Source organism: Nomascus leucogenys, chromosome 17 (assembly GCF_006542625.1).
Source record: "Nomascus leucogenys isolate Asia chromosome 17, Asia_NLE_v1, whole genome shotgun sequence".
NCBI classification, from domain to species: domain Eukaryota; kingdom Metazoa; phylum Chordata; class Mammalia; order Primates; family Hylobatidae; genus Nomascus; species Nomascus leucogenys.
In genome coordinates this window covers 13097821-13119737 of record NC_044397.1, presented here as the reverse complement: position 1 = coordinate 13119737, position 21917 = coordinate 13097821, and the positions used below count along the sequence as shown (strand labels likewise).

Below are 21917 nucleotides of genomic sequence, written 5' to 3'. Positions count from 1 at the left end.
TTCACGGAGTCTCCTGCAGAGGTGGGGAAGGATTCACTGTCGGACACTGTGTGGTCTTGAAGTCAAACAACACGTTACATAGATTTCTGATCATCCCGTGTTCAGTCCCCATTTCTACTTTCTGTGGTCGCTGCCTACTCCTAGGCCAGTCCAATCTTTATGGGATAAGGAGTATGTTTCTTAATGGTCCCTCACACCTCCCTTCTCCCCCACATACAAGTAGCACCCTATTACTTGTATATATATATAAAGAAAAATAAATAAATCAAAGGCTCTAAGTCCCTCAATTTAAAAAAAATTCTCAGGAATACATTTCAATTCTCAAAATACATTTCCTGTGTCTTTATTAGATGGTTGCATATTTAAGAGTTTTACATCCTTCTTTTGAGCCACAGGCTATGCCCATAAATGTATCTATATTGCCCATGTTTGGCTTTAAACAGGACATTTTAAATTTCATCCAGAGAGATACTAGCAAAATGGTTTTGTGGAAGTTGATTTTTTGGTAATATGGTACTCTACAAGAGCAATGGGATGGCACATACCAATTCTAGAATTGGAAATAGTACTTTCTTTGATAGTAAATAAAGTTGAGAAGGATTAGGTAATGTCTAGTTAAATACAATTACAAATGCAGTTTAGCTGGAGGAGGAGAGAACTTTCATTGCCAACTGAATGGGTAGCTGTCTGCTGTTGTCTATGAGTAAATGATGATACATGCAGACTGTATTTCTTTCTCTCTATAAATAAATGTGTCAAGTAATAAATGTAAAAACATTGAAGTTTATTCTTCCAACATCTTTTACTTCTTAAATATACAGTTTTTTTGAATCTCTGCCAGAAATACATAAGTTAACAAGACAAATGGCCAGGTGCAGTGGCTCACTCCTGTAATCCCAGCACTTTGGGAGGCCGAGGCGGGCAGATCACGAGGTCAGGAGATCAAGGCCATCCTGGCTAACACGGTGAAACCCCGTCTCTACTAAAAATACAAAAAATTAGCCGGGCGTGGTGGCGGGTGCCTGTAGTCCCAGCTACTTGGGAGGCTGAGGCAGAAGAATAGCGTGAACCTGGGAGGCAGAGCTTGCAGTGAGCCGAGATCCCGCCACTGCAGTCCAGCCTGGGTAACAGAGCAAGACTCTGTCTCAAAAAACAAAACAAAACAAAACACAAAACAAAAAATTATTAAAGTTTTGTTTTGTTTTTATCCCTATTTTTGTGCCATAATTTTCATCGTTTATGTATAAACATATAAACATTTAAAATACATTTTTGATTTTTTTAAAAAGTTAGAACAATTTGATTATTTGTGTAGAAACATTGGTATTTCTATCTGTGATAAATTAATTTTCTAATCTAATAAATGGTGTGGATAATTGGTCAAGAATATTAACATAATGGCCTATTCCCTCAGTCATATTTTATTTATCCAGGAACTTTACACACTATATCAGATTTCATGAGAAAAAAGTTGCCGACTATATCATGACCTTTGCACTCAACACTGCCTACATGTTTTCTACTAAAAATGCCTCTTTGAGAGGCAACTGAAAACCACAGACTTCTTTATGACTTTATTCTCTCATTTTATAATTCCAGGTCCAATTCTTTATTCAATAATTTTAGAAGCCAAATTTGTCTTGAAAATATTCCTATTCCCAGACAGATAAATGCAGCAATCCAGAAAGTTCTGCAATAGACATAACTACATATGTGAATTTAATACTGCATATGAGTTGTTTCTGGGGAAACAACTGAATTTTCAATAAGTGGTATTGGGAAAACTGACTATCGGATGAAAAAGAAAAGTTGTGTATCTAACCTGATTCCTTACACCAAAGTAAGCTCCATGTGGATCTTTATGTGGTTTGTGTTTTACAGTAATATGCCCAATGGAATTTTCTGCACTGATGGAAATGTTCTATATCTGCACTGTCCAACACAGTGGTTACTGGGATAGTGGACTCCCAAACCAAATTTTTAATTTATTCAAGTTAATTTAAATTCAATGTAAGTAGACACATTTGGTAAATGGCTGTCATACTGGATAGAGTAATTCTAACACGCTGGTTCTCAAGGTGTGATACATAGACCAGCAGCATCAGTATCTGCTGGGAACATGTTAGAAATGCAAATTGTCAAGCCCCAGCCCAGATCATTAATCAGAAACTCTGGGAATGAGCAACAGCAATCTGTGCTTTGACAGGCACTCCAACCTATTCTGATCATACTGTAGTTTATGAAGTTTATGAAACTCTGATCTAGAGAGAAGAGAAAAAAGAAACAAGTAGAATATATAAAATATCAGATGGTGTTACATGCTCTGACAAAAAAATAAGGAAAGAAATTAGGAATGTCCTAATTGAAAAATGACACCAGAATTGAGACCTTGAAGGGACTGGGGTATCTGCGGAAAGATAGCTTTGACAAGTACAAAAACCTGAGGCAGGAATGTGCTCTAAGTGTTTAAAGAAAAACAGAAACTAGTCGGCTAAGGTGAAAACAATAGGCATGAAATCAGAGTGATAATCTTGTAGTGTTTCAAGGCCTTTCAAGTGAAGACTTGAGATTTTACTGAGTGAGACAGAAAGCCTCCAAAGAGTTCTGAGGAGTGATGTGATCTACTCTACTTTTTAAAAGGATTACATTCTGGTTTTTGTATTCAAAATAGCCTGGGGGAGCAGCTACAAGGTTATTGCGAAAATTTAGGTGGGAGATGGTGGTGGCCTGGACTACTCAGATTCTAGATATATTTCGTAGGGAGCTGATAGGATTGAAGCTAATGCAGAAAGGAGACAGAGACAGAAAGAGGAGCTAGCCAGTGGAAAGGGGCCAGGATTGGAGGGACAAAGTGGCAGTGTTGCTGAAAGTACCCAACAGGAGACCTAAAATGCAAATTTCAATGGTTTGCTATGTGGTGTGCTTACTGTAACTCTACAAGCCATCACTAATGTTCTGGTAGCCTTGAGAGATGTCAAATAAAGGATGAAATTTCAAAAGCAGAAACTGAAAAATATGAATCCAGAGGTGGTAAGGCATGAAGTCAGAGCCAGAGGTGGCCCCAAGAACATAAAACCCTTGGGAGTTTACAATAAGATTATAAAGGGGATTGAACCTTCCACAGGAAGTGGAACAGGGGTTCAGGCCAGCCTTACTTAGATCTTAAGCAGCAGAGTGACCTCAAGAAGTTATCTGGGTTTTGTGTGTACATGGATGTGAGCTCCCCCTCTAGCAGGACCAAATCTTAGTAATCTTCAGGCACCTGCCTAGGTCACTGTTGTCGAACGGGAAATTTAGAGAAAACAGTGATTAATTCTGCTTGAAAGTCAAGGGGCTCAAATGCATAGTAGACTAATACAACTGACACATGAGAAAGCATACTTGTTGAGAGGAAGTTCATATGCTTTAGATAAAAGTAACATGGTGAAAGCTCTGTTGTTTTTTATAATTAATAAGCTTGTTTTGCCTAAGCCATGCTATCTTTACACAAAGGTGAGACACAAACATTAAATAGGGTTAAGATCTTTTCCAAAAATAGCCTCAGACTAGTTTGAATGCTTTAAATATTTAATTGAAGCCTCAGCATTCAGCACTGTAACACAGGAAAGCTGACCCTGACCACAAGATTTTGAGGTTGGGAATTACTGACTTTCTAGCTTTACCATAAAGGAGTGATAACACTATAAAAGTAGGACATTAACTTTTAAGCAGGTCCTGCATCCAACGGAGCTGCCGCTGGGGTTAACTAGTCACCAAGTGCACCCACAGGAAATAAAATAATCTCTTGAATAGAGCTCAGAATTATCCACCTGGATGCCAAACTACTTCTGCCAAAGATAACAATTCTGGTTGGATAATCATCCCCCAGTCGATGCACCTGAAGGCAGTTGGCTAATGGGTTTGACCACGGGATCACCACAGAAAAGATGCCTGTCTTCCTGTTTCCTAAGGCGGGAGCACACATGAGCAGTCCACCTAAAACCTGAGGCAAATTATTAAAAGTGGAAAAGGATTGGATGAACATTATAATCACTCCTCTATATTATTACACCGCATTGAATTTTGGGTTATTTTATTACTCAGCAGGGTCTGCTTTGCATTAAGATTATTTACAGAATTTTTTCTCTTGTAAGATAATATAATAATTTTCTGGAGGGCTGATTTTTTCTTTTAAGACTCTAAAGGCTCTTCTTTGAAATGAAGAAATCCCTATGAGATTTCCCACTTCTTTCAGAAATAAATAACAATTCCCTGGATTAGTTTCATATCTGTACAGTGCTTGTAAGTGCACACCAACAACCCAATTATACATACCAGTAATAGTACAGAAATTTTAAAAGATTCTCTATTGCTGCTGATGTTTATCAATCTTATGCTAACCCATGTAATTCAGTAATGAGTTCAGGAATGAAGCAGGGCTCTCTCTGTGTGTGCAAGAAATGAAAAGTACCAGGTACACAAAACAAATAGACCCATTCTCAAAATTGAGAATGCTTATTATGCTATAAGAAACATTTTGAAGAAAATAACACATGAAATTAAGATTTGAAGATAAATAGTAATAGGTCAGATTACTAAGCTGATAAGTTCTTAACATACTAAAAATAGATATTACTAAATGTAAAAAACCCCACAATTTTTAGAAAGTCACCACTTTGGACTCTATCTGGTTGTTTATCTTAGGTGTTATACTCAGAGCTAATTATAAATAATTACCGTCATAAAAATTGTGATTTAAGAACACACCTACTAAACACACATACATGCCCCTTATAAAAACAAAAATACTACAAATATATCTCACTATAATTGAGGCAATTTGAATATAGACAAAGGATAATATTTTATTGACATGAAAGATGGAAATCATTACTGAAAAAAAGCAGGTTACAAATAGCATGTACAATATAATACCATATTGTTGTAAAAAAGAAGAGTGCACATATAGATGGGTGTACATATATGTGCATGCCTAAGAATAAAAGGTTAGACACTACAATGTTAGAAGTTGCAATCTGCCTGCTTAATGAAATTGCATTTACAATTTTTTGGCTTATCTGTATTTTCCAACTTTCTAAAACATCTAACTATTGCACTTGTAATCACAAAAATTTAAAAACTAAAATTAGGGCTGAGCACGGTGGCTCACATCTGTAATCCCAGCACTTTGGGAGGCCAAGGCAGGACAATCACTTGAGCCCAGAGTTTGAGGCTGCAGTGAGCTATGATCACACCACTGCACTCCAGCCTGGGCAATGGAGTGAGACGCTGTCTCTAGAAAAATTTAAAAATTAAATTAAGTTAAAAAACGAATTAAAAAGGGTCATTATTATAAGATGTAGATGCCAGAAAAGCAAAGGGAAGAGGGTGGCCCTGCCAGGAACAATGTTCTGAGGACATTTGTGAATACTTTGTCACCCCTTTCCCAACCAGGGGAGCAGGCAGGTGACAGAGGCTGACATTCTCCTGGGCTCAGAGCCATGGGGGATATGGGAGGGCAGTGATAGAACCTAGATGACAGGATGATTAAAAACTCAAATAGTACCGATTAAAAACTCAAGTAGTACGGTTATGTTTAGGTACTTGCACAGTTAAAATGCCAACTTTTGTTTTAAGCAATTACAGCAGAATAAGGATCTAAACCAAAATTTAAGCATCTTATATAGTTAAACATGGTTTGTACCACCCTATAGATTGACAGTTTAAAAAAATACCCTATTATACACATATATTTATCACACATTTGTCATCAATAGACACTTCTCAATAAATATAAATATGACGTGAACTTCAGAAATTTTTCTAGATCCATACTGTTCTGTTACTCTCGTTTTTTTTTAGCAAAAATCCCACACTGATCCAACTTTATCTTGTCATTTTTCATAGTCTACTTTTTCCCAATAGGTGGCGCTGTAATCCATGTAAAATGCTCCCGAGTTCCTCAGCGGCCCAACCCTATGCCAGTCAAAACCGCGGGCTTAGGCTCGACTCTGCTGTAAACTGGTGCTATGGCACAGGCAAATCAAGCTGAAAAGCATGTGCGACATGTCTCTGGGTTATTTTACGGGAAAAGCCCAGAGAGGTGAGGTGACTTGCTTGAGATCACACAGCAAGTCTAGAACAAACTGTAACTTCTAGTTGGGACTTCTAGCTTGGAGTTCTGTGCTTTCTTTGTGTTTTCAATTATGACATCTCACGTGTGCTCGAATCAAAACAAATTCCTATTTGTGGTAGGGGCGTAAAAGAAATATCTTCCTATATTATAAATGGTGCTTATTTCTTCCTCCCTCTTGTAAGGAAAGTGTGATAGCATGGCCATTGAATGCTCTCTCTACAGGCTAAGAAGCATTCGTGTCAATCTTATCAGATTTCCCAAAATGAACATTTTGCTTTAAAAGTTTAGCCTGGAGAAAGGGAAAAGAGGAAAAAGGAACTAATACTTATTCAATGAGGAATAATTACCTATGAAGCAGATACCCAACTATACGATGAAGACCTAGAATCATATACAAATGTACCCACATATTTCCTTATTCTATGTGGTTTCTATATCTGTTTAGTCTATAGGCTCACTTTCATTAAAAATTAACTTTTCCCAAGTACTAGCAGACACCACTGCTTATGCTGTTGTGAAGTATAGCATCTTCTGAGAAGAAGAGCCACTAGTTCTGTAACAGTAGTATCCTTTAATGTTCATTTCTAGAAAGGCAAAGAACTGCTTTGTCTGGTGAAAAAGATGTTTATCGATTATATACATGATACACAGACACACAGAAACAGGTTGAGTATCCCTTATCCAACATTCTTGAGGCATGAAGTGTTTTCGATTTCACATTTTTTCAGATTTTGAAGTATTTGCATTACTCGAGTTGAGCATCCCTAATCTGGAAATCCAAAGTTTGAAATGCTCCAATAAACGTTTCCTTTGAGCATCATATTTACACTCAAAAAGTTTTGGAATTTGAAGCATTTGAGATTTTGGATTTGGTATATACAGTCTATACATAGATGCACACATTTATATATGTGTGCAAACTATATATATACATACACATAGGCATACACACACATACATCTATACTACACTGTATCTTATATATAAATATTTTAATTCTTCCTTCTTTCAGTCCAATCATCCATGATATTAGGATATGCAGAAATGCCCAAGAGTTTTCAGGTTAGCATGGCAACCCCCCTTAATGTAAGCAGAGCCTCACAAAGGCAAGATAGTAGAGACATGGTGACTTTTGGTCATTAAAGAGATGGCATCACTAAGTTCTGGTACCAAAAATAGTTGAGCTGGCAGATGGCTACCAACCTAATTCAGGATAATAAGTTTCTCCCTGAGCATAAAGTCTATGACCACCTCCAACCCCACTGTGTTTCCTAATCTGAACAAGCTCTTTGGTGAAAATCAATGTACAAACAAGTGCATTCTTCTGAAGATACCACTGCGCACTCACATTCCCCAAAAGAGAACATCCTGAGCCCACCTGTGCATGAGATCTATGGTAGGACTTTCCAAAAATATTCCCCAAGAATACATTTTGACTGAGAAAATTATTTCCGAAAAGTGAAGCGAGGCATATAAGTTTCTGAAATCTGTATTTCCGTCAAACACTGATAGTATTCTTCACAATAAAGGCATAAGAAATAATACTACACTATCAAAATAAATATACAAGACATATTCAGACAAATTCGGAAAGCATGGTCTCAAAAAACTGCATTAAAGTCTTTGTTCAGAGTTACATATAGAACTCTATTTATCTAAGAAACCCTCACACACTTAAAGTTACCTCCACCAAATTATTGTATTATTCTGTTGAGATTTTTCATATTCCTTTTATATGGTAGTAACAAAGTCATAAAGAAATTTTATTTTTGTCATTATGAGCTTTCCCATTAGGTAGTTAACATTTTTCAGTAGTAGTACATAATTTTCTATCTGAACATTTCTTTTTGTTCTTAAACAGTTTTGTGAAACAATGCGTCAGCAGCAGCTGTGACACTCAAGACATCCCTAATCACACTATTAAGATATCCCAAGTCACACTTTTAAGATATACCAAGTCAAACTCTGAAACATCTTGGATCGCATTAAGGTATCCCAGAATCACACTCCTAAGATATTCAGAATCACACAACTACTTTAAATCACAAACACTTAAAATAGAAAATTAGTCATAGCATCAATGAGTCATGCCTGAATTATAAAACTACTGCGAACAAAGTCCCTAAATGAAACTCCATAGTAAAAACACTGATATACAGGCTGGGCAACGTGGGGAAATCCCATCTCTACAAAAAATACAAGAATTAGCTGGGCATGGTAGCACACGCCTGTGGTCCTAGCTACTTGGGAGGCTGGGGTGGGAAGATTGCTTGAGCCTGGGAGGCAGAAGCTGTGGTGAGCCCAGATCTTACCACTGCACTCCAGCCTGGGTGACTGAAATCCTGTCTAAACAAACAAACAAACAAAAACACCGATATAAATTCTACTCTCAGAAAAACTCTTCAGCCCTAAACAAAATTAAAAAAGCAATCGGAATTTGGGGCATTCCATTCCTACCTTGCTCTCTGCCTGGAGAAAATATCTTTACTTAAAAGATTCTGGGTAAACAACTAGGACTCATTCCAAGTGCTTCTTCACACCATTTCTGTTGCTACCTCCATCTACACGTAAGGGTTTAGGAAGACAATATTCATTTTGATAAATTTATGAAATGCCTACTACATTGCAAGAAACTGTGCTAGGCACTATAAAGAAAAGTAATGATATTCTCATGGCTCTGTGGTTTCTTCGAAAGGTAAGACCTACACGTACATTGCAGCATAGAACAATATGTAATAAATATGATATAGCCAGAGTTAATCACTGATTCTGGGGAGACAAGGGAGCCTTTATATAAAATATATCACCTGAGCTATATAAACTAACTGTAGAAAATGAGGGTAGTGAGTTACACGAGAGGGAAAAAAAAAGTTCATAAAGGTACTGAGGTAAAAGAAATGGAGTATTTGTAGAAGAATAAAGGAAGAGCAAAGAGTCATGTGGGGAAGCTTAAGATACACAAAGGAGGGCCGGGCACAGTGGCTCATGCCTGTAATCCCAGCACTTTGGGAGGCCGAGGTAGGTGGATCACCTGAGGTCAGGAGTTCGAGACCAGCCTGGCCAACATGGTGAAACCCCATCTCTTCTAAAAATACAGAAATTAGCTGGGCATGGTGGTGTTAATCTGTAATCCCAGCTACTTGGGACACTGGGGCAGGAGAATTGCTTGAACCTGGGAGATGGAGGTTGCAGTGAGCCGAGATCCTGCCAATGCACTCCAGCCTGGGTGACAGAGCAAGACTCTGTCTCAAAAAACAAACAAACAAAAAATACACAAAGGAAGGAGAGTGGTGGTGAAGGAAAAGCCTACTTAATTTTGTTGGAGAAAATAAGGTATCCCAATCTCCAGGCTAGGTAGTTTGGACTCCTTTAATTCGATATTGAATTGCTGTCCTGCAGTCTTTTATCAAAGGTAGTACCACAAACAGAGAGGCATTTTAGATTCATCTGAGGGTACAAGGTCAATAAAGAGAGCCCAGGGTTAAGAAAAGCAGTTCCCAATTAAAAAAAAAAAAAAAAGAGAGAAAGCCAATAGGCGCCAAGCCCTGATAGTATTTCATTTAATCATATTTAATCCTATCAATTCAGCTATAATACATTTTCATAGATAAAAAAACTGCAGCAATTCAACAACAGTTGGCCCAGAAACATAAAGCTGATTGATGGAAAGTTACTCAGATTTAGGGACCTGAGGAGGCAAACATTCTGGAAGGAGGTGGGAAAAATCTAGGGTGCTTGTAAGTACAAATGTAGGAGAAATGTTTGATGCAGAATCTATCAGGTATGAAGAAAAAATAGATATGAAGAAAATTTAGACATGAAGAAAAATGCAGCATCCTACAGAACAGTCATAAATTAGACTTGAGGAGGATGAAGAACTAATTCAGTTAAAGAGAAAGTGGATAAGCTAGATGTTTAAAAAGGTGGTATTCAAATAAGGAACCCTAAGATCTCAGGAATGGAACTGTTTTAAAGTGATGAGATTCCACCATTCTCTGGTGGAAACAGGGAAGTTGACCACGGATCTTGGTTTCCACAGTTGAGGAAACAGAAGAAAAGTTAACTCGGGGTGGCATGTGGAAAAGTCTAAAATAACTATGACGGGTGACAGGATGGAGAGAAAAAACACACTTCTGATGTTAAAGTCACTGAAGTTTAAAAAAAAAAATCTGAAGAACCCAGAGATTCATTGAGAGCAAACAGAGAATAAGGTAATATAAAAAGATGACTGGTAAATCCCCAAGAAGAAATTTTGAGGCCGGGCGCAGTGGCTCACGCTTGTATTCCCAGCACTTTGGGAGGCTGAGGCAGGCGGATCACGAGGTCAGGAGATCGAGACCACGGTGAAACCCTGTCTCTACTAAAAATACAAAAAATTAGCCGGGAGTGGTGGCGGGCGCCTGTAGTCCCAGCTACTCGGAGAGGCTGAGGCAGGAGAATAGTGTGAACCCAGGAGGCGGAGCTTGCAGTGAGCCGAGATTGCGCCACTGCACTCCAGCCTGGGTGACAGAGCAAGACTCCGTCTCAAAAAAAAAAAAAAAAAAAGAAAGAAATTTTGAAGAGTATTTGTGATGAAACCAACGTGACCTGAAACCCTAATAACTAGAAAAAAAGTAGACTTTTTTTTTTTTTACTTACTTTGAATTCAGGAAAAATAAAAAAATAAAATAAAAAAGGAATTGCCTTTATTACCCTCAGCCAGATCCATTTTCCTTTTAAAACCAGAGTAACATTATTTCAAGAATTCATGATAATGGCCATTGTCTCTAACTTTCAAGATGTCTTTCTCACACATATGAGGCCATCCACAGCTGCAGGTGGGAGCCTACCATAGACAGTTTTCTCAATCTCATAAATAGGGTTCAATGTGTGATCTCCAAAATGACTTTCAATACAAAATAAATGGCAAAATGCAACTTCCTCAAATTTAATCAGAGTTAAATAATACGATATTATTTGCTAAAGCTGAACTATTTTGTTTTCATCTACTTTAAATAATCTGTAAAGTTACACATTATTTTAATGATAAATCTTAAGGTTACCTTGAATGAGTTTTTCTAGACAACATCAGATTGTAAGAATGCAATACCCAATATATTCTTTTCCTTATACATAACACACACACACAAACAGAGAGAGAGAGCACACGAGCGAGCGAGCTAAGGTCAAAACAGCTTAAATTTCTAAAAGAGGATTCCTGATAACAAATAGGCAGTTGAAGGTGAAAGAACAAGACCAAGTCTATAGTTCATGTAACTTTCCACTTCAAAGTGAAATGGAAAATTACACTTGGCTTTGTTCCATTTTTCCAATTTTCACAAAGGTATTTAAAAATATCAGTCTTCTAAATCACATCTTTCCTTTTTGCTGGGATAAAGTTTGATTTTATTTTTCTACTTAATTCACCCACATTTTAAATAAATTAATTAAATCATTCAATGAAATAAAAAAACTGCCAATTAATTTACAGACAGATTTAACTGTTTTGATAAATACAAAAGTATTACATTTTAAGAGTAATAAAACTCTTAAAATTAAGAGTTTTGCAAACTTAAAGAAGCAGCTTAAAGTGGGAAGAACAATTTGAGAAGAAAAGGATAGGATTTTCCTGTGCGTCACTGGGCTTGTTTTGTAAGTTTGGTTTACAAAATCAATATAACTAATGGCCATTCCTCCAGGAAAGGCTTATTTTTAAAAACTTGTTAAATAACTAATGAGATATGAAAGGGTTCCAAATTTCAAGAGTCATTTAATTGGGTTTGTGGAATTCATAGCACTGATATTAAAACATTGATAGAAAGTTTTTAACACCATTTTAGCACTCTTTTTTTAACAGGTAACTAAACTGAGTGATAAATGAAGTGTTTTGTCAAAAAACAAACATTAAGACTTATATCACAGAGACTTTCAATGGTAGAATAAGAAGGGGAGGTCCTGATATTTCATTCACTCCAGCGTACCTGCCATGAACAGTAGTAGATTTGATAATATCCCCAGGTAGGACCACTGAGAGTTCAACATCTTTATCTATCGTGTTTTCTTTCTGTTCCATGATGAAAGCAGTGGATTCTACAGAATCAGCAGCTGAAGAGACATCAGTGTGTTTGGTCTCAGCTGGAGGAAGTGGTGCCTTGGCTTTTGGTTTTCTCCTAAAATATAAAGAAAACACAAAAAATACAAAATATTTTATTTTTAAGGTAACTTTTTAATATGATGTATTTTTATAAATATGATCTAGTAGTGGTTTTTCACATCTAGAAAAAATGTTCTAGAACATTAACTGTTAGTGTTGGATGATCGAATTAGGATTTTGTTTTCTTTTTCCAGTCAGCATTTTGTTTTGTTTTGAGTACTATGCCTACATTACTTGGACATAAAAAGAAACATGATAAAGAAATTTTATATTGGCCTCTATTACATTTAGTTACTGTGTGTTCACTATAGCAAGTCGAGGAAGATGTATTTTCTTTGTTTAGTTAAATTACAAAACTCCTTAACGTTTCAGGATAGAGATCAGATCAGTATCTCACTCTCTCATTTCACAATAACTCTTACCTTTGGGCCCTTCATCCTATTTGTTTCCGATGTAGAATGTTCCACCTCTCGTTTCAGATAAACCCTACCTTATCCTTCAAAGACTAGTTAAATCCACCCTGTTTACCCCAAACGACCCCTTCCACAGAATTTCTTCTTTCTTTGAATTGATATAGCACGTACCAATTCCATAGATGCAACTTTTTAGATTTTTTGGGGGGGTACCAGTTTCAACCCTCTACCTACATTTAAAACTCCCTGCAAAAAAGAAGCATGAAGCATGCTAGCCAGATGTGGTGGCACACAGCAGAGATTCCAGCTACTCGGCAGACAGGTGGGGGGATCCATTGAGTCCCAGGGTTTGAGTCCAGCCTGGGCAACATGGTGAGACCCTATCTCAAAGAACGAAAGAAAGAAAGCAGCATGGTGTGGATGGCTGTATTTCCCACTGCACATAGATGGCTATTTTCCACGGTACCTAGCAATGAACTATGATGGGTTGTTTGACAAATAATATATCTGCTTCAATGAAAAACATTACTAGTAATTTTCTAATAAATATTTTTGCATCACTAAGACAACCTCTTAACTAACTTATAACAGAAATAGTAGACATTCTGAACGTACATAGGCCAATCCAATGATTTCATGGGTTGAAAAAATAAAATGTGAAAATAAACTATAAGTAAGGACATATTTATGGTTTTATTTAAAACACTGTGAATTAAAGTTTTTGAAAATATTACCTTTATAAAAGGCTAATTGGTTTTAGAAAAATGAATACTGCTCCTTTCCACTCAGAAAAATACAGATTTCAATTCCTCCCATCCTTACTTGCTAGGCAAACATAAGAACCAAATAAGATCAAAAGGCTTCTTTGTAAGTAAATATATAACATCCACCTATTCGGTATTTTCAAAATTTAAGGTCTCACAACTCCAACTCCTTTAACATACGACTCATCACGAAAAGACTGAAGCAAGGTTCCTACACTGTACATTCATTTACAAAAATAACAAGCCCTTAACTCTTAGTGGTATAATAATAGAAACATATTGTACTTCAGAAAAGACTTATTTTACAAGAGCAACAAAACTACATTTTAAAAAACTGTTACAATGAATAAAAGCTTATAAAAATCCCTGTAAAGAAGAATGCCCCCCAATTTCAAATTTCAATTTTTAAATCTGCAGAAATTGACCACTCATGTATAACAAATACTTATTTTATAACAGACAATTATCAGAGCAGATTCAGCTAAACACAGGAAAGGTAAAGATGAGTAAGACTCAGTTCCTATTCCTGCAGGGTTCATAGCCCCAAAGCATTGACAGGCAGGCAAAATTACCATCAAGTTTGATGACTGCTCTAACACAGGTATGCAGATGGTGCAGCTGCGGGTCACAGGAAGAAAATGCAACTTTCTTAGGAATCCAGAAATGTCTTACAGACGGGAAACATGAGCTGGGTTTTGGAGAATGAATAGAAACACACAGAAAAAGGCAAGAAATAACTGATATTTTTGGCAGAGAAAAGTGAATAGAGCCATAAAAGAAAATGGTACTTTTTAGAATTAAATGGTTTGGTAAAATTGCACAGAGAAGTCAAAAGAGATGAGAAACCAGTGAATCAACTGAAACATTTTATAAGTAAGAGAATTCAGTAAGGTAGGTTGGTACAAAGTTCATATATGAAAGTGTCAATAGCCTACCTAAATATCAGCAAAAACTCATCAGAAAGTACAATGACAGAAAAAGTAACTTTGGTAATAGCAACAAAAATGAATTTTAAAAAGACTCTCCAAGTATTCCCATCTCAGTCAATCACATTTCTTTCATTTGTCCAGGCCAAAAATCCTTGTTCTCATAAACATACATCTAATCCATCTACAAATTCCACCAGCTCTATATCATAAGTAGACCCAGAATCCACCAACCACCTGGATCACCAAATACATCTGCTCAAGCTGCCAACTGGTGTCCCTGCTCCCAACCTTGTCACTTCGTAATCTAGTCTCAACGAAACAACCAGGGTGATCTTTTTAAAATACAAGTTAGAAGACTAAACTTTCAGGGGTCATTTCTATAGTTCATTACTAGAGAAGTTTCTCTGAATGTGTGGAAAAATAAGTCAATAAAATAATAAAATAAAATACAAGTCAGATCACTGCCTCACTTCTCACATTCTCCAATGGTTTCTTGCCTCAACCAGAAAAGATCTGGAGTGCTATACAAATGTTCCTCCACTTACGATGGGATTACAACCTGATAAATCCACCCTAAATTGAAAATATAAGTCCAAATGTACCAAATACCCCCAATAAACCCATCATAGAATCAGAAAATCATAATTCAAACCATCATAAATCCAGATGTCCCTCAATTTATGACGAGGTTACATTCTGACAAACCCACAATAAAGTTGAAAAATCATACATCAAACCATCGCAAGCAGGAGACCATCTGTAATAGGTCCTTCCTTCCTCCCTTACCTCCGGCCTCTCCAGTCCCCTATCTAACACTTTCTGCCTAAGCTCACTGCATTCCAATCTCAGGACTCTTGCCTTTTCCTTGAACACATCCAGAATACCAGGCCCTCTACAGAGTCTGCTCCTGACCTTCACACCCCCATCTCTCTGCTTTACTTTTGGCCACAGGGTTAATGAGCAACATACTTATGTCTCCTTCTGTTAAAGGGTAATTAATTCCATGAGAGTAGGGACTTGTCTCCACCACCTTGTCCACACATTTGCAAATACACAGAATCTCTGGGACCATGCCTGCCGCATAGTAGGCACTGATATTTGCTGAAAGAGTGAATTCAATGACTACTTTCCACAGAAGATGCACTACCTAAGCCTAAAATTGGGAAGGAAAAGAGTCCTTACCACCAAAAAATAAAATGAGCTTTCATATCAAGATTACTTGTCTGGGATTTTTTTAAATTAAATGATTATGTTTTATATTTTACAAGATGAATGAAAAATACACACTGGCTTTATTAGCAAGGGATAACTGAGAACTTCGTAATTCTGGGGAAGTATTCCCTGTCTACTGCACACTGCAGTGAACTCCTCTCACTCACAGTTTTGATGTCTGTGTGTGACAGTTTTACTTCCTCAGGTAGTTTGAGTCTATGATGAAAATCCATCTCTAATCACTATACATAAGCCAGTTTCTTTTAAGACGGGGAAAGTAGGACAAAGCACTAGTTGAAAAACCATTCACACAGAACTTTTTTTTAAGACAGGATCTGGCTCTGTCACCTAGGCTGGAGTGCAGTGGAACGGTCTCAGCTCGCTGCGGCCTGTATCTCCCAGGTTCAAGCGATTCTTGTGCCTTAGCCTCCTGGGTAGCTGGGACTACAGGCACACACCCAGCTCATTTTTGTATTTTTACTAGACACCGGGTTTTGCCATGTTGGCCGGGCTGGTCTTGAACTCCCGGACTCAAGCAATCCTCCCACCTCAGCCTCCCAAAGTGCTGGGATTACAGGCATGAGCCACCACACCGAGGCATTTACATAAGACTTCTAGGAAAAACATCCTAATGTTCTCAGTTGTTATTTCAATTTAATAATGTATGTTACTTTTGTTCCTGAAAAATGGAAAGCAATGCGAATAAGACCAACATCCTTCCACAATGAATGCGCAATACAACCGAGATGCAATGCGTAATTAAATAATACAAAACGAAAAAGAAGGGTCATCAAACAGATGGCAACTTTGAAAATTTAGGTCAATGAAAGCCAGCTGAGACCAGCTGTGTGGGGTGGGGAGCAGGATCAAGGCATGCTTCAAAGAGAAAAGACAAGAGACTCAGGTCTTGAAAGAAAAGTAGAATTTTGATAAGCAGAGCCTGTAGGATCAATTATATGTTAGTTCCCAATTGGGATCCATACACATTAAATTTAGGAATGTGTTTATCTAGTTTGCTTACTACATAGTCCAGTCTAGTGAAAAGAATACCAGATGGAAGCCTGGATTTGGCCTGAATCCTAAGTAGCTTTAAGACTTTAACTTATTTGACCTTTTAGTCACCAGCGAAATTTTGAAAATATCTTTTACTTACTCACAACTCTACTAACATTAATTTTTTCGTCAGAGGCTCTGAAGTAATAACAAAATTGTCACCCAAAGTTAAAAGTACAGTGAAAATAATCAAATGTTTATTATCATCTAAATATAGGAAATTCTGATAAAACTAAAGAGAAAAACGTAACATTAACATTCAATAACAACCATACTTAAGAACACTAAGTTTTTAAAATATTTAAATATTTAAAAATCACAGTAACTGCCATTGAAACCTCCTCACCCCTTTTAAACAGGGATGTTTGAGCCAGTTTCCTTATCAAATAGATTTTCAGTATGCTCTTCTTCACCAGTGGCCCTTGTTTGACTATCAGCCTACTTTTGAGAGGCTTTTCCCCTTAACAGTAAACAATAGCAAATTTCACATAAGGTAGGTGGAGGGGAGGTTATACTGGAAAGATATTTATAATAAGAAAACTCCCCCACATCAGGGCAAAAATTCATTATTCAAGCTTAAAAATAACAAGCTACAGTAAATTATTGCTTATGCAAATCATTGCTTTATTAAAATTATCTCGATATTATACTCAATTTTAATAATGAGAATTAAGGCAAAATTTGCATTACTCAATAATATATTTTGAAAATATCATAACATCATTTTAACACAGAATTCAATTAGTGTCCTACTATTACTGCTGATTGGTCTTTTTATCATTTTGATTAACAGGGCACTCCAAAATCATGTGCCTTAATGTCAATATAATATCCTTAAAATAGATCAAAAGAGGGAATAAAAGAGCTCAGCAAAACATAATTCTAGTCTTGATTTGAAAAAGCAAAGGTTTAAAATGCTATATGAGATATACTTACATCCTTAATAAGCTACTCAACTCCAATGGGCTCTCATCAGTTTGCTATATTTATCATATTTATAAAGTATTCTTATAGATTCATTCAGAAAAGTGCTATACAAAAAATATGGATTCAATATTAAAGACAAAAATATAAGACAATAGGGTTTTTAAGTATTCAGTCTAAAGACAAAAAATAAATTTAACAGTAACCCTCTCTCAGCACAGAGGGCGATTAAACATAGGATTTATTGTGGTAAGTGTTGATGAGGCAGTCCTTCAAAATAACTGGTAGGGTTTTCATGGCCACTAAACTATGTATTTCAATTATAAATTGAAGACCAATTTCTCAACAAAATTTCCCAGTTTCTCTGTCTGGGTTTAATGAAACAACAGAAGAATTTTTTAAATAAGATTTGTTCAGAAGTGGGCATAACATTGTATTATGTGCTCAAGGGAATACAATTAAAAACAATAAAGCCCTCTTTTCTTGATGAGCCTAATTTCAAAGAGTGAGTATGTCGAAAGGGCTTGAGAAGATATGCAATAATGAAAATCAACAAGGAGAAACCCAAAACATTATATGACTCTCATATTACATTTTTTTCTCAAGGTTGCCAATAACCTATGAGGATCCAAATCATAGACAATTATCTGTCTCATCTTGGTCACATTGAGCACTATTTCACAGCCACTCAAGTCCTCTGTGAGGGATTGTCTTCCCTTGGCTTCTTTGTGTGGGCACACAATCTATTGTTCTCTTCCTTCTTCACTGCCACTCCTCAGTCTCCCCATCCTCACCTCCTCTGATTTCTAAATGTTGGGGCAACCCCAGGGTCCATTCTCTGCCTTTTTGTCTTCTTCCTACAACCTCCACCTCCAAGGGACTTCATAAAAGCCCATGGCTTCAAATATCACTATATGTCAGTGGCTGTCAAATTCACATCTCCAACCTGACTTGTTTATTGAGCTCTGACTTTTATTCCCAACAATCTCATGGTTATCTCCATTTGGATGTCCCATAGGTATCTCAAATGTTATATAACCAAAACTTGATTCTCCTCTTCATCTCTAATCCTCATTCTCACACAAACCTACTCTATATTATTCCCCATCTCTACAAATGGCTCCACTAACCACCCAGTTAACTCAAGCAAAAAAACTCCAGCAGGCATACTTTAATTCCTCTCTGTCCTTTATCTCCTATTTCCAATACGTTAACAATTCCCCTGGGATCTAAACTCTAAAACATATCCTGAACTTCTCTACTTTTCACCAGCTCCCTGCTACCACCCTGGTAATTAAGGCATCATCTTTTCTTGCCCAAACTGCTTCAAAAGCCTTTTCACTGGTCTGTCCTGTTTCTCCTCTTGTCCCTTAAAATCTATTCTCTCCTGTAGTAGTCAGAGTGAACTTTTAAATATGTATGCCATTAGGTCAGTGGAGGAGAAAAACAAGAAAAAAGACATAAATCAGATCACATCTCTCTGATCCTTCACTGGCCTTCCAACACACTGATGAACCCAAATTCTTTTCCTTGGCTTGCAGGCCCCAAATGAGCTAGCCTGGTGGTTCTCAAAGTATGGTTTCAGAGGAGCAGCCGTAGTACTTGGCCGCCGTACCCCTGAGACATACATAATCAGAAACACTAAGGGCAGGGCCTTACAATCCACATTTGACAACCCTCCACGTGATTCTGATGTATGCTAAAGTCTGAGAACCAATGAGCCAACCTCAGCTCCCCTCTTGTTACTCCCAGTTTCAATGCCCCGTGTAATTCACACTGGCATTCTTTCCTGAAATAGACCCAGTCTCTTCACATCCAAGAGCCTTCCACAGCTTTGCCCTTGGTCCAAAATGCTTTTAACCAGAAAACTTCAAATTGCGTGCTCCTTGAGGTCATTCAGAATTCAGATAAAATATTTCCTCCTCTTAGAGGTATTCTCTAATGACTCAAAAAAGGTAGCAAGGCCCACCCCACCCATCGTGGCCCACCCTTCACATTGCCCTGCTTGGTCCCCATCACATTCATCACTATCTGAAATCATCCTGCTTATTTACTTATTCCCTTGTTTTTTATTTGACCCCAGAATAAAAATTCCTGGAGGGCTGGGACCTGGCCTGTCTCATTCTCTGCTGGCACTTAGAACTATAACTGGCACAAGATGGGGTTCTCTATGAGCATTTTTTTTTTATTCAGTTGAGGAAGGAAGGGAGGGAAGGTCATATTAGTTTCATCAGTTCATAGGAGAGCAAAAACTTGGTGGGTTGCTGAGAGTCAACCTATTCTGTAGCCAGAGGTATAAGAGGTCATTCAAGTCATTCATGAATATCTACTGCTAAGTCCTATAAAGGTGCTTTTGGTCTACATTTAATCTTAGGAGGCCATTGCCACTGCCATTTAGCTGGGGTTTACAGAGGTTTAAGAAATTTGCCCCAAAGTGCATAGAACATGGGACAATTACAAATGAAAACTCACCAAATCCCCCCGCCAATAACTCTAGCAAAGGCCACCCAAATAAGTCCCAATGTTTAAATAAGCCCCAAAGACATCCACATGGATAAAAGAGCTCAATCCTCACGAAGTTTCTAAATGGTTTTCCTATTTGGGGAAAGGACTAAATTGGGATTGACAAAATTTTAGATTGTATGAAGACTCCCTCCTTGTGCCCAGATGCTCAGTAATTTGCCTGAAGCCATATAATTTGTGGGATGGGACTCAAATGTTTCATCTGTAGCTTCCTTTGACCAATGAGAATTATGATTAATATCAGAAAAGAATAATTTTTCATTTTTAGGAATGGGACTCATCTTTCAGTTATACTTGGTATAATGTACCAAGCAAAGAGGCAGTGCGTATTCTTCACATCAAAGCAGCACATATGGAATGCTGTCCCAACAGTGTCATGTCCCAACAGTAAAAGCCAAAAAGAACACAAGAAAAAATAGTTTTTATCCAGTATCAACAGCAGCTAATCCTTGAATGTTGACTGTGTGTTAGAAAATGTTTTTTACCTGCACTAACTCATGTCCTTACTACACTATATGAAGCAAGTGCTACCACCTCCACATTCCAGACAAGGGTGACATGCAGAGAGATTAAGGAACTTGCCTAAGGTTCCTTAGCCAGTAAGTGGTGGAGCTGAAATTTAAATCCAAGGTGTCTGATTCTAAAGTCAGTGCTCTTTACTACCACATTACATCATTTCTTTGAGATCTTAAACATTCATCAAAGTAAACAAAACAACAAGTGAATGAGCAAAAGCCAGGTATTGAAGGAGAAAAAAAAATGTGGTTATTGAATATCTTCTTCTAAGTCCTGTACAGGTGCTTTTTGTCTACATTTAATCTTATGAGGCAGTTGCCACTGCCATTTAGCTGGGGTTTACAGAGGTTTAAGAAATTTGCCCAAAAGCACAGAGAACATGGGACAACTACAAATGAAAACCCACCAAATCCATGCTCCCCGCCCCCCAGTAACCCTAGCAAGGGCCATAAGCCTCAACATTTAAACAGGAAGGCAGATGCCAAATGTACCCATACCCCAGCCATACCACTGAAACAGCTACTTCCCCAGGTGAGGTTGGAGAAACAATATACTGGACATCAAAAGGCCTGGGAGTATCCTAAATGGCCACTTGTGTTACCATAAGTAAATCACTTAATTTCTCTGGTCTTCCATTTTCTCATTTACAAAATACAGGTATTGAACAAGATGATCCCATGCCCCTTTACCTCTAACATAAAATATTTAAGCACAATTTTGTTTAGAGACTGGAAATGGAGACAAGATAGTTAGGACTAGGGTCAGGGCAGGGCACAGTGGCTGCACTAATTTACAAGTAGCATTTGGTTGAAAGAGTCACATGGACAGGATGCCCATTCCTAGGGAGTTCTTCCTATGCTGAGAACACTTCTGCTCCTGGTCAGGAAAGGGTCTCCTCTGAGGCTCATAGGAAATGGAAGCCTGGAAAATGGGATGCATTTCCAAGTGCTTTTCTCTCTCTTGGCATTCACACTAGGAAAAAATGAAGGGAATGGCAAACCCAAAGGAAAATTTTGAAAAGCTCTTGTTTCAGTCTCCCACATTCAATTATTTTACATTTCAACACCTAGAATACCAAGTCCCTGTGACAAGCCATTCATCACTTCAGGCTTTCTGCCCCCATAGCACCTCCACTCAAGTCTGACCAATAATCCATAGTCACATCAATTACATCCCATGTTCCTGCCACCTTAAATCTCTCTCTCCAAGGTGCACAGAAAAAAAAATGCAGAGATTTCTATTATCTTACATACAACTTGCCTGATTCTTCCAAGTACTCTTCCAAGTACCTTGTCATTACCCTCCCTTCTTCTGCAGCAAAACTTCTAGGACTCT

The 21917-nt window shown here is 37.5% G+C and overlaps 1 protein-coding gene and 1 pseudogene across 8 annotated transcripts in view; one reads left to right on the top strand and one right to left on the bottom strand.

The window, feature by feature from the left end:
* Positions 1-21917, bottom strand: part of COBLL1 (cordon-bleu WH2 repeat protein like 1) — a 158954-nt gene that overhangs the window by 46619 nt on the left and 90418 nt on the right. For all 8 annotated transcript variants that reach the window (XM_030796045.1, XM_030796046.1, XM_030796047.1 and 5 more), the window contains one exon: positions 12076-12264. In XM_030796045.1, coding sequence (XP_030651905.1) covers positions 12076-12264 — 189 coding nt within the window. The remainder of the gene's footprint in view (positions 1-12075; positions 12265-21917) is intronic.
* LOC115831096 lies at positions 14707-14784 on the top strand (annotated as a pseudogene).